The 13,716-nt window shown below is 38.3% G+C and overlaps 1 protein-coding gene across 5 annotated transcripts in view; it reads right to left on the bottom strand.

The window, feature by feature from the left end:
• HSF2BP (heat shock transcription factor 2 binding protein) overlaps positions 1-13,716 on the bottom strand; it is a 99,757-nt gene that overhangs the window by 41,717 nt on the left and 44,324 nt on the right. For 4 of the 5 annotated variants that reach the window (XM_030576753.1, XM_030576762.1, XM_030576772.1 and 1 more), the window contains exon 7: positions 12,514-12,617. In XM_030576753.1, the coding sequence (XP_030432613.1) occupies positions 12,514-12,617 (104 nt within the window). Of the gene's footprint in view, positions 1-858; positions 3,740-12,513; positions 12,618-13,716 lie in introns of those variants that run through there. The other variant, XM_030576744.1, reaches the window with a different exon arrangement.

The raw sequence follows: 13,716 nt of genomic DNA, 5'->3' as shown, positions 1-13,716 counted from the left end.
ATGTTCCTCTTTTTAATTTAAGAAAAAAATGGCACACACTTCGAAGTCCTTTGAGTAACATCTGTTTATTTCAGTAAAGCCAGCTTCTTTCCCCTGTTTATAAACTCCCCAAAGTGTATATTTTATTTTTTGGGGGGGAGGCACAATACTCTAACTATTTAATTTCCAGTAGTGGTCACATGGAGATAAATCAAGGCACTAAATGAAGACTATTCACTACAAAAACATTCAACTCAGAGCAAGTGTAACTGACACAGTGCTTCAAATGGTGACTCCCAGCTTTAGTAACACTGGATAAGATAAACTGTTTGCCCTGTTTTATTACTAGTGAAATGGACAGCAAAACCAAAAACAACTAGAACTAGGGTATGTCAGATGATCTGTGTTTGGAAGCCATCAGACTTTACTCCCACTACAAAGGGTTCTATTAAATGTAACCAGTAACAGATTGCTTCCAGATCTCAGCAATCTGGAGAAGGAGGTTGACTCCTGGGCCTACTGAATCTGGGATACAGGAAGAAAAAGACAGCAACACGATATTAAAGCTATAGATAAGTACTACTGCTAGTAAGGCACTATTTATTCCACCACAATATTTAAAGAGGGAAGGCTTTCTTGAAAAACAAATTTAAAACAGGTTTATCTTACTTCAAAACAGTTCAGCCCTTGTGATTCTCAAACTTTTTTTGTGTGAACTGAAAAAAGCAATATACTGAACTATCATTTCCCTTGCACCAACAAAACTCAAACAAAATACCTTTTCTTTTGCATAAAACCAAGTTATGAACAACAATTTCACTAAGAACTGTAATAAACAGGTTGAACACGTCAATAAAAACAACTTGTTTTAAAATGTAATAGTGATCTTAAAACATTATTTGTTTTATTCCTGTTTGTTTCTGGAGTTTTTCATAATTCAAGTGTTTCAGAAGATGCAGTGAGTTTTTCAGAGCCAGCTATACTTTTACTTATTTATTAAAATAGCATAATTAAACTTTTAAAACTAAATAGGCATTTCCTCAAAGTTGGTGGATCCATAGCATTACGTGTGACTATGGGGGCCCATAGCCCCAGCAAGTTAAATCTTGGAGAAAGCAAGTTGGGAGATGTACTGATACTATCATATTAACTGATTAATTTCCAGTAGTGGTCACATGGAGATAAATCAAGGCACTAAATGAAGACTATTCACTACAAAAATATTCAATTCAGAGCAGATGTAACTGACATAGTGCTTCAAATGGTGAGCCCCCAGCTTTAGTAACACTAGGTATGATAAAAGTGTAAGATAAAGACAAGATAAAGTTGTAAGGTTTTTACCAAAGCCTCCAATGTGGATGGAAGTGCTGAGTGTACCTACATACACACACACACACTCACATGTTTTTTTTCTGCTGCTTACCGGCTTCCAATGGTTAGAGTAAAAACATTAATGGGAGAACACCGCTCAGCTGAAAAGTATGTGATTAGACTTTGTTTTTTGCCTTTTACTATACTTTAAAATTAAATACTTTCTTGAGTCGATAGTCTCTAATTTCCTAGACTATCACCATTTTGACTTTATCATGGGATGGTGTCTGGTCAAGATAAGAAAACAAATCCAAATAAAATGTATTTTAATAACGTGTGAGATTTTACTCTGATCAACATCTACACATAGTTAGTATTGTATATTCTTGGATCAGAAATCATATAACTCCTGCTAAGTGCTCTTGGCATCTCTTTCTTACACTCACCCCTATCTAACCTCATTTGTGATATCAGTCTCATATTTTGCGATAACCCTTTGATTTATGGCATGCATTCTGGGAAGCTTATATATTGTATTTTGTTAATTCAGTGCTAATTAGGATCCACTGATTTTTTTAGTATGTTGGCAAATTACTGCAACGAGGAGCTTTACATCCATTTCTACTAAATTTTCTAACATTGACTATTTGTAATATTGTGCAACTATGTCTTTATCTAATGCATTTTATAGTTCCTCAGCTATAAAATGACCTATTAGCCATAACAGCTAATTAAGGGACAAAATGCATTTATTCTAAGGACTCCACCCTAAACAGAACAAGTTTGTATATATATTACAAAGAAGTAGCTACAGGATTCTTTTTATGTATCTGATTTGACTTGCACTTGATTTAATGTAACCAATTATGCTGCGCTGTGTCATCAATGAGTTCAGTGGCACTGGAGACCCACTTCAGCAAATCACTTAAAATGTGTGCTTAACTTTAAGCCTGTGGTTAAATCCCAAATCAAGTTAAGCCTGTGTTAACTGCTTTGCTGAACAGGGATGGAACTTTTACGCTTTACATTGTTTTTTGTCTTGTGCTACTACCTGAAGAATAAAAAAATGCTGTAGCATGGTGCAGATGCAAGACACATCAACAAAATTGTCTAAAATTGATTTCAGAAGATTGTGTTCTCAGTCTTCTGCACAGATGATGTAGAAAACACCAATGCTGCATTTTTGTTAATGTGTCGGCTTCATCGGTGAAGAACCATAACACCAGTGGGTAAGAGGAAGTTGTTGTTTCTGTAAAAGTATATATCTTATCTGTCACTGTTTCCAACATTGTCACATTGCAAGCTATGTTACAAACACAAGAAAACAGGAAATGACAGTGTTATTGATACACATAAATTATAGCATTGCAAAGTATATAATATAGCTGGTTTGGGTTTTTTTAAATTGAGGTAAGCAAGCTTAGCTCTAATAAATAATGAGAATGTCAAATAAATACAACAGTGTTCACAACACAGCAGTAATTAATTTTAGCCTCTTTGGCTACGGAACTAGGTATACTGAGACCACAGCAATCTTTTCCCTTCTGCAGGGCCTATGGGAAGCTCAGTTGCTATTATTCATGGCAGCTGCAAACTCAGTTCTCCAGCAGCTCTACTGAATTTGAATGAAAAATTCTAAAGCAGAATCTAATACACTCCACACAATTCCAATTGTCTTTGATTAGAAAGGATAGAGAAAAGAAACAGTAACAATAAAAATGAAATTTCTTATGTCTTCTGAAACACTAGAGTTATAAAAAGCATCAAAGTTGACTTTTAGCACACTAATTATTAGAGATGGACTGAACTGGACCAAAAAGGTTGGCTATCCTTGAAAATAAAGAATGTGCTACCTATAGTTCAGATAATTATTTTATTCCCTATGTATCACCAGTAGGTCATATGGTTTGGATCACTTTTGAAACACGTTATCAACAAAATCCTATGAAATAAATTAAACCTGTCATTCTTCTGGGAGCTCTTCTAGGATTATGTTCAGGCACCTAACGAACAACATATGTTTTTTTCCCAAGTATTATTTGGATTGGGTTATCTGGCTAGCGGTAGGGATTCTGATACAGGTAACTAGATATATAGAAATGATTCAATCCAAGTCCACCTCTACTAATTACTCAATATGTATATTTTTAATCTGCTAAAATATTTTGCATACCCTAGCAGCATAAAAATATGGAGAAAACATAAACATTTGAGGTTGTAATACTTCAGCGACTATGTCTCTATACTTCACACTCTAGGATTTTGAGGTCTTCAAGCAGTTCTTGCGCCAGTGTTTGCAGCTCTGCGTTGCGGCTCTTTGACAGTGCTATGATACGTTGAAATGGCAAGGTGTCACGCATCTCAGGTGCTAATTTTGCTATAACTTCTGGTTCTAGAATCACAGACTGGAGAAGCCGGAGAACATGCAGACACACTTCTGTATCTGGGTCTAGAAGTGAGGAAGAAAAGATTCCAGCTACTTGTTACATGCCAGGACTAACATTATAGCTCTGCATCACCATCCCCCATGGACCCTGGGTAAAGAAAGAGTGGCTGAAGTTCTGCTATTCTCAGCTGCTGAAATGGCCCTTTAGGGCTGCCTGGCCCCCGAATATGAGAAGATATAAAAGTGGCTTAAAACCACCACTGCACCTCTCCTCAGTTCCCTGTGTGAAGAACTGGTTGGCAGGAACTGGTCATCAGGAATATTTTGTTCCCTTCTTCTTTACTCCAAATGTAGCAAATCCCACAGATATGTGGGTTTATCAACAACTTTGTCAGTAACCAAGATTTACAGTTTGCTGCAGTTTCACTTGGAGCAGGATAAACTATGTCCCATTACTATTTAGTCTGTTTTAAAACACTCATTCTGCAATTCTTATAAGGCTTTTCTTTATCTATATAAAGTTCAGATTCCATTTAAGTTCAATGAAACCTCAAATACCTCCAAATGCTAAAAATTCAGTTGACACAAACTGAAGTGTTGGTACATTTGATTGTATGGTAGTGGGACAAATCTGGTTTAACTGCTTAGGAACAAGTCAGAAAAACATGCCTAGGAAGATGTACAATTAATTCTGATTTCCATTGTTAAAGGAACAGGATGCATTTATTACTACTGAAATATTAGGAGTGATTCTATTTTAATTATACCCAATAGTCTGTAGGGGGTCTGTTTGTGCCTTTGCTAGATGCACCCAGGTGACTCCTTTTATTTTTACGTTCTCTATTTTGCATATTCCAAACTTGTATTTCTAATGTATTTTGTAGCTAAAATATCTATTTATTTGTATCACGTGCTGTGCATTTCTACTATGTCTGTCACTGTCATACCTAGATTTCAGGAAAGCCTTTGACAGAGTGTTGTATAAAAACGTTGAGAAAAATTAACTGAAATTAATTTGCATACCAGCATTGCCATGGGGATTGAAGTCTTGCAGTAGGACCACAAATCAAGTGCAGTGATAAATCACAATGCCCTGAGCTAGAAGGAGGTGTCAAGTGGGCTAGAGCAAGGTTCTCTTATTAGTCAGCTTACTTAACACTTTTATTAATGATCTGAAATCAGGGTAAGCAGAATGCATTAAACTAATGCATCACATACATTAAATTGGGAGGTGTTGAAAACACCAAACAGGATAGGGAAACAGAACAGGGCCTTGAAAGGTGAGAAATATAGTCAAGAAATGACAAAAGCTTTGTCTAGATGGAGAATTTTATGAAATTCCCACTGGCACTTCAAACAGTTCAGCAGAACAGGCATTAAGCACTGGTGGCTTCTTGCAATTTTAACACTATGTTAGTTAAACCTGACTCTGCCAGACTTCCAGTGTGATGAGGACAGGTCACAATCTTTCTGTGCTTGAGATCCCCAGCTGTACAATGGAGTAACATATTTTCTTTCTCCTACCCTTTGCCTCCTCTGTTTAGATCGTAAGCTCATGAGAGCAGTGACAATCTCTTACTACGATTATGTCTACCTTACAGAGCCTATGCTGGCATAGCTATGCCAGCCTAGGCCCCTAATGCAGACACTGTGTATTCTCACAGAAGGAGTTCTTCTGCTAGCACAGTAACACCACCTCTCAGAAACATATTAGCTATTCCAACAGAAGACCTTTTTCATTGGCTTAGCTGCATCTATACTGAGTTCTGCCGGCATAACTATATTGCCTGGGGGGGGCAAATTTTTCACACCCCTAGCCGACATAGCTATGTCAGCAGAACTTTGTAGGGTAGACTAGACCTATGTGTCTATACCAGGGGTTCTCAACCGGGGGTACATGTACCTCTGGGGACATGCAAAAGTCTTCCAGGGCGTACATCAACTCATCCAGAAATTTGCCTAGTTTTACAACAGGCTGCATAAAAACACTAGTGATGGCAATACGAACTAAAATTTCATTCCACCGATGACTTGTTTATATAGTTCTATATTTTCAGTGGTTCTCAAACAATGGATTCCGACCCCAAAGTGGGATGTGAGTTTCACTTTAAGGGGGTCACAAGGACCAGTGTCAGAGTCCCTGGGTCCTAGGGCAGAAAGCTGAAGCCCAAGCCCCACTACGTGGGGGGTAAGCTGAAGCCTGAGCCCCACTGCATGAGGCTGAAGCTGAAATCCAAGTTTTTAAGTGAGGTGAAACTTGGGGTACCCAAAACAAATCAGACTCCTGAAAGGGGTACAGTAGTCTGCAAAGGTTGAGAACCACTGGTTTATACAGTGATTAGCATAATGGAGCCCTCATCTCATCATATTTTCAGCTTGCTACCAAATATTGTGTCACCTTAAGTGAGACATTTATGGCAAAATTTCCAAAACTGTCCCTTAATTTTGGGTGATCAACTTGAAAACAACTAGATGCCTGATTTTCAGAATGCTGAGCACACATAACTCCAGCTGAAGTCACAGAGAACTGCAGCTATTCTGCACCTCTGAAAGTAGGGTACTCATACTTAGTGGATACTCTTAAAAGTATGGGCTACAATCCAACGTTTTCAGAAGTTTTTATTTTTCTGATTGTAGATCTATCCACAATAAGAGAAAAAGATTGTAAATGTGTCTTCAATTTTTGTCTTTAGGTTTCTAAGACTTTATTGTTTATTTCTGGTAAAATTGAGACTGAAATCCAAACACATACTTTTCAAAAAGAATATGACAAAGCCAAACTGTTCTCTCTAACAGGGCCAAGTTCTGCTACCTTTACTTGGGTTGAACATTATATTACTTGCAATGGGGCTGTCATGGAGAAAGGTGCTGTGTACTGAGAATAAGGATAGTAAAATATGATCCAGTGAGGCGGAAAAGAAGGTTATTGAAATGAACTGGATATAGTTAGTCACATCCCTCTTGTGTTTGTTTGTCGATCTATAAAACAAGTCTACTGCATTTAGTGCCTCACAGACGAGTTGCGAGGCTTAGTATATAGAAATTGCTTTAAAATCCTTTGATGAAAGGTGCTATGTTAGCAAATACTGCATGCATTTACATTAGTATAATCTGCAAACATTAGAGGTGTGTACATACTAAGGAAGAGAGGAATTGCCTAAGGGGGTATAACACTATGCAACAAAGGTAAGGACAATTATATCTAGTTGCACAATAGGAAAATTTTCTATTGAGATCTACTGGATTCTGGGAAGAGTCTCCAATGGCAGTCACAGAATCCCTATTGGCTGAATCACTTGAATGAAGAATATATTAGGCATTTGGTGAATATAATGCTGCATCAGAAGAGGTGTAGATAAGATGAACTCAGTATTTCTCATCTCTGATTTCTATTGTTCTACATGTATTCCAAGAGTTACACAAATGGATACATGTTAAAACACACACATATACACCTTATGACTGTATATTGTTTTGTAAATCTGCTTGTTAGGGATAATTATATTTTTGTAATTTTCTACTTGGATTTTAAAACATACCCCAACAGCCGTTTTTCTGGTCTCCCCAGTTTAATTAAGGATTTTTCTTTTAAAAGAAAATAAATTCTAGTAAAGAACAAGCAAAAGGAAAGTAAGTATGGCAGGAATCTTCATTACTCAGCATTATCTTTATTTCAATAGCTTCCAGAATTAGTCATTTCTATACTAATTGAGTAATTTTATCTACACAAAGCCAAAAAAAGTCCTAGCTGTAATCATATCACTTCATCACATCCTCCCAACAACTGGCGCATGCATTTCTTAGCTAACATGTTCAAGTCTAACCATTAAGGAGAAAAAAATGTTGCTGTTTGTCTTGGTCTTGAACAGTATGTGTAACATAAGCCTAACACAGTTATAACATACTGATGCAATTTTAGCAAGGAACTGTGCTGACGTTTTGTTAACTGGTAACGAAGTACTGTCTGATGTCACTAGCACTCAGTCACTGATAAAAACAGCTGATAAAGCAGGCAGATTTTACAGTCACATCTGTCATTAGGAGTGTGCTCTTGGATGAACTATTCCCTACAGCAGAGTTTAAGTAACTGCATTATATCAATGAGATACAGCCTATCTACAACTGGCTCTCTGGGTGGTGTGAATCCAATGTACACGTGCCTGTAACATTTCCTGGCCAACCTGGATGCAGTATTTATTGTTCGTAAATGATTTGCAATAGAGTTTTAGGCTCTGCCTATGCCAGGACAATATTTCAAAAGTTTCACATCTTGGCTAACACTACTTCAGCACCACCAAAGTTAGCAATCCTGGGAGATCTTGTGTGGAGGGGCCACCAGCTGCTGCCCCCATTTTAAGCACTATCTCAATACCCATGATCACACTAAGTCTAACTAATGGTGAGGCAAGCTGATGGCCCACCCGTACAAAGGCTCCTTATATTCCTAATGCCTGTAGATCAGACCTGAACCAGCGTCGGCAGTAGCAGAGAGATTTTGAAAAATGACCCTACTGTTGATAGGGCCAAAGAGATAAGAGGAGACTTAATAAACAAAGTAACTGCAGTGGGAAAAACGCTAACACAGAAAGCATTTACAAAGAATGAGCTATGCTGCAACAAATCCTAATACTGAAAGTTTGCTTTTTCTGTGTAACATTCTTTTATATTCTCTTTTTTTAACTCCAGTTCCTGTATAACTGATGTCAGTTCAATCTGCCCTTTTGTCAGGGGACTGTTCTCACTGATATCTGAGGAGATCAGCCAGTCAGCAACCCCATCTGTTAGGGCCAAAACTAGTTTCCACCTGTAAATCCATTAAAGCTAATAGTGCTACTTTAGATTCACATCAGAACTCAGAATTTGGCCCATCTCTTCCACAACATGCCTGATTATTCACTGGACATGGAAGTGAGAGTACAGAGGTCTTTCACATGGAAAAATGATGCACTGTACATGTACCTCTGCTAGGCAGCTGTTTAAGTAAAATCTTAAGCACAGTACCTAGCACACACTGAGACTTCGATCACGGCTGGGAACTCTGAGCACTATCACAATACAACTAACAGAACACTGAAGAAAACGCAAATTATTTCTTATACTAATGGTCGACTGAAACACTAAAATATATTTATCAGATTAAGTTTAGAACCCTTTAAGATTTCTTATAAATAAAAACAAAGTCACTGTGCTACTCATGAGAGACTTGATTTGGAGGAATTTGTTTTTAGGCATGCGGATGAAGACTTAATCATTAAATGAGTGCTGAGATGAATGCAGTCCTGAAGTGGATAAGGGCACTCTTCTGAAAACTCATTTCAAAGTCTGAAGAATTTGAATTATTTGAGAGTTGGCTACTGTGACAATTAGAGAATCTAAGAATTAGAGGATTTGATTAATAAGAGCTAATAGAAAACCAAGATGACTTCTAAAAGAGGTGTTACCATGAGAAGGACCTGGATCTTCAAAAAATTCTGAGACACACAGACAATCCAGAGATACTCATTTGCAGAAACTTCTTGGATCAACAATAAGAGTTTTCAAATAGAACTGTGATAGCTTCAGGAGAAAATTGAGAGAAGAGAACTCTAAGAACACTCAAGAGCTCCCTGCCCTCTTTTGTTTTATGAAATACCTGAGTAATTTCCTTAGAGCTGAGCAGAATATGGCACAGCAATAATCCCTCCAAATTCTGCAACACCTCTGAGTCCAAATTCAACAGCACCAATCTTTTGGCTGTGTTCAAAAAAAGAAAATCAGCCATAACAAAAGAGATAAGAATGAAGGGGAATACCAGAGTGTGATGGAGCAGTTACCCCTCACCGGTATGTAAGGAGTTTTAAAGCAACCTTGGGAAGGCTGTGTGGGAGGCAGCCAATAAGGAAAAGGCTTGCAGTGTCAGCCAATTAGGGGAAGGTTTATTGGAGGAGCCAATCAGGGCAAGGCTGACCCATATAAGAAGGAGCTGAGCAGAGAAGGTGACAGTCACTTGCTGAAGGAGAAAGACCACGGACAGACCAGTGCTGGGTTGGGTCAGTAGAGTATGAGAAAGCTCCAGGCTGATGGCTGCCAAATTAAGGCCCTAATACAAGGGCAGAGGAGGTGCTAGGGCTGTGGGGAAGTAGCCCATGGAAGGAGATGGTGGAGTTGGAGGAGGGGCAGTACATGGCTGTTGGCTATAGGTTACCTGAGTTGGGGCCTGGAGGAGGGAACTGGCCCAGATTCCCCTCTCTTTTGCCCCTACTGGCCACTGAGGAAAGTGGCCTGTGCACAGACTGCAGTCTGCCACTGAGATGAGTGGCTAGAACCTAAACTGCAGATTGCTACTGAGGCAAGTGGTTGGATGGAGGACTGTTGGTCCCCCTAAAGGGGGGAAAGAACTGAGTGAGGACAGCCAGAGGGCTGTGTCCAGAAGAGGATGCGAGTCCTGGATGAGGAAACAGGAATGATGATGTGGAAAACACCACCTGAGGAGGGCGCACTGGCAACCACCAGCTAATTCCCAGGACAGTCAGCAGGAGGTGCCGCAGTGGTGAGTCGTGCCCTGTCACACAGAGAATAGCCCAATGAATTCCCTTTTCTTGTAATTGTTTTAGCCCAGGAGAAGTGGCAAATCTGAGTCTACTCCCAATCAGTAATGCTTGGGCCAACTGCTTCTCCTTGATGCTTAATGTGGCAATTAACAGAGGAAGGTATTCTTGGGTCTAGCACTTTGTAAGAGAGAAGATGAGACGTACTTGTTGTATTCGGAGGAATGAAGCACTATGAAATCAGAAGAGTCTCAAAAGGCTTTGTATCAGAAAGGAAATGTATGTTGTTGAGAAAGATGGAGCTTCTTTATATCTGCAGATAATATAATAGCATTATCCAGGACAACACCACAGACACTGGCCCTTGAAAAGCGCTCATATCACACAGGTCCTCAAGAGGATGTCAGCCTCCCATGACCGTAGACAAATTGTTCTCCCTGAGATGGGAGAACTTGAGGAGAGAACCTACCTGCACCACGAGGAAACTTGAGCTACTTCATTAATTCATTTAGGCTTGGGGCTGCCCTTTCTACCCCCTAGAGATCTGTGAGTGATGCCTATGTGACCACAGAAGCTTACAAAATTATATTTGAGGATCTGTTCCTTTTTCAGATTATGGTCAATACTACTTATCCACTGGATCCTTTGGGATTGCACTGTTTCATAGGGATTACTTTTGTACAAAAACAAGCTGAGAAGGAGAAGCATTAACTTCAGCAGGTGTGTCAAATGTTAGCTTTTTTCCTCTTGTAATTTATATAGTCTAGTACAGATACAACTAATACAATTTTTTTCTGTTGTGAGAAAGGCCATTTGGCATCATTCCCATTTTCTAAAGACATTGGGATAGGGAAACTCAGCCCTTCCTAAAGATTTTTCATCTATTTGGGATCTCTTCCTCTTAATATCCAAGGATTTAATGACAATAGGAATCAGTTCATCAGTTTTGCTATCTTGAAAAAGTCTCCCAGAGTCAGACAGGAAAGAAGAAATCTCTCCTTCCAAGTGAAAAAATAGTGGCACTCCACACACAGATGAGAGACATCTTTCGAACGCACAACAGCATCTCACCCTCTTTTTCCATCAACAATTGCAAATTAAATACTATCAATTGTCTATCATCTTTGTCTGCTTATGTGACCGTGCTTTAATTAAAAAATAAAATCACATCAACTATCTAGCTCCAAGCAAGTTTAACTGAGTCCACCAAGGTCTTTTGAATGGGACATTTGGGAGCTTCAGTCACCTTATTTTTGTTAGACTAACGACCTAAATATTAGTTTGTCATAAAGAAGAAAATGTGGAGCAATGCGTGTAAGGTTTCTTTGTACTGTATGGCAAAAAAACATATACTGAGGTTCCTCCACTGAGCGATTCATCTCCCCCAGTTATGTATAAATCTATAAAATGGGTATGATATTTTACAGGCATGTTGTGAGGTGTAATTAACTGTGATACTTTGAAGAAAAAGTTATTTGATAATGAGCCCGAGTGCATAATTTGTACATAAAAATATATTCAAGAGCCATGTGACATATAGGAAATCCCTAAGTTAATTGAAATATCATAGATCAAACAACTCCAAGTGTCAATCTGATCCTTGAAACAGCAGGTGAAACTCCCATTAACTTCTATTATTATTTGTACTACAATAGCCCTGCTGCACTAGGCACTGTACAAACACAGAGACAAACCAAGTGCTGAAGAGCTTAGTCTAAACAGAAAAGACACGTGAGAAGAGAAACCAACACAGAGGAGAATTTACTTACATGAGGTCACACAAGCGGCAGAGCTGGGAATATAACCTAAGTCTCCTGACTTTCAATCCAATGCTCCATCCACTGACTAGACCATGCTAGATCTTATCAATGGGAGCTGGACTCACATCAGGGATGCATTTAGTTGCAAAGGTTAATTTGTTTCAAGATCAAAGACTAAGCCTGACCTTACCCAACATACTTTTCAGCAGTTACATTTTTATAGTGTCTCATAGATCAGAGATATTATTTTAAAGTGCATAGATACAAGTGCAGGTGGCTGTCTTCCATTTGCTTTATCAGATTCCTCACCTCCTCCATTGGGATACTGCCATCAATAACTCTTACATGAATTGAATGTTATACACTAGTATCATTGATAGAAATACTTATATTCATCCCTTCAGTTATTTCTCTCTCTTTGAACCTTTATTAGCTCACAAAATTTAAAAAGAACAAGGTCACAGATCTGAATTTCTTCTCAGCTATTCTCTGTATCTATTCACAGCTATTATCAAAAAGTCCACAATTTGAACTGTTGTAACAATCTTACCGTTCAATAGCCACCAAAGTAATGGAATAAAACCTGGACTTTCACTAATGTACTTCAAGCCTTTCAAGTTGATGCTCACATTGAACAGTGACATCAGCATTAGCCTAAAATAAAATTAAAAAGGTGATTAAATTGCATCTTAAACTGCATCATTACAATAACTGCATCCAATACTTACAATGAGCATCTACAGATGGCTAGATCCTGATGCATATTTCAAACTCAATATATAGGATACAAAGACATGTACTTATGTCATGTTATACACATACAGCTATATGAATGCAACAATGTGAGAGATTTTATTTAAATTTATAAATCAAAATATATTAATCATGTAAAAGTCAGCCAATTTGACAGCATTTAAATTCCTCTGAACTGAATGGGACTAATCACATGAGTAGGGCAAGCAGGATTTGGCCTTACATGATCACTCACCATATGCAACAGAATCCTCTTAACTGGGACTCCCCAGAAGGCAGCCTATCATCCTGATTAAGCTGCTTGTCTCAACAAATGAAAGGGCCACTTAAAAAAATAAAAGTCTGCGAAGATTTTATAACAATTACTATACTGAATCAAAAGAACTAAATGAAATTTGTTGCATTTCATTCATTCTTCTTTTGATCTTTGACAACTTCTGTATTTAAAAAAGACAGCAGCTTAGAATTTCACAACTTTAATACCTAGCTATGCATCTCTTAATCATCTGACACTGGCCCCTCGTGTCCCTGTCAAACAAAGTTTATGCTAATTCTATACCAATTAAAGCAGCCGTCAATCATTCTTTTTATTAGGTTAAATCTGTCCTCTGGACGACATCCTGATAAAGGAGATGTCCCGAATCTAAGAGATACTGAGCACTTTGACTTCAGTGGGAGCTGAGGTTACACAACACTTTAAAGGATCAGGCCACAGGTAAAGCACACTCTAAAATAAAATCCGACAGAGAGGTTATTGAGAGAGAAAAGGTGAGACTCCATTGTAGTATATTGCAGACGATGTATTCCTTATGCCATCCGATCTTAAATTGAACTTCACACCCCTTGATAATCTGTACGTTATTCCCTGATAACCTGAAACTTCTACACTTAAACTCCATACCGTTCACTTTTTTAAACATCATCTTAATAAAATTTTTACTCTTTGCCAAACAATGTGTCTTAATAGCCAGTGGGACCATGAAATTATCCCAAGCAGGCA

The sequence above is a fragment of the Gopherus evgoodei genome, chromosome 1, assembly GCF_007399415.2.
Source record: "Gopherus evgoodei ecotype Sinaloan lineage chromosome 1, rGopEvg1_v1.p, whole genome shotgun sequence".
Lineage (NCBI taxonomy): Eukaryota > Metazoa > Chordata > Testudines > Testudinidae > Gopherus > Gopherus evgoodei.
This window is presented reverse-complemented; position numbering and strand designations above follow the sequence as displayed.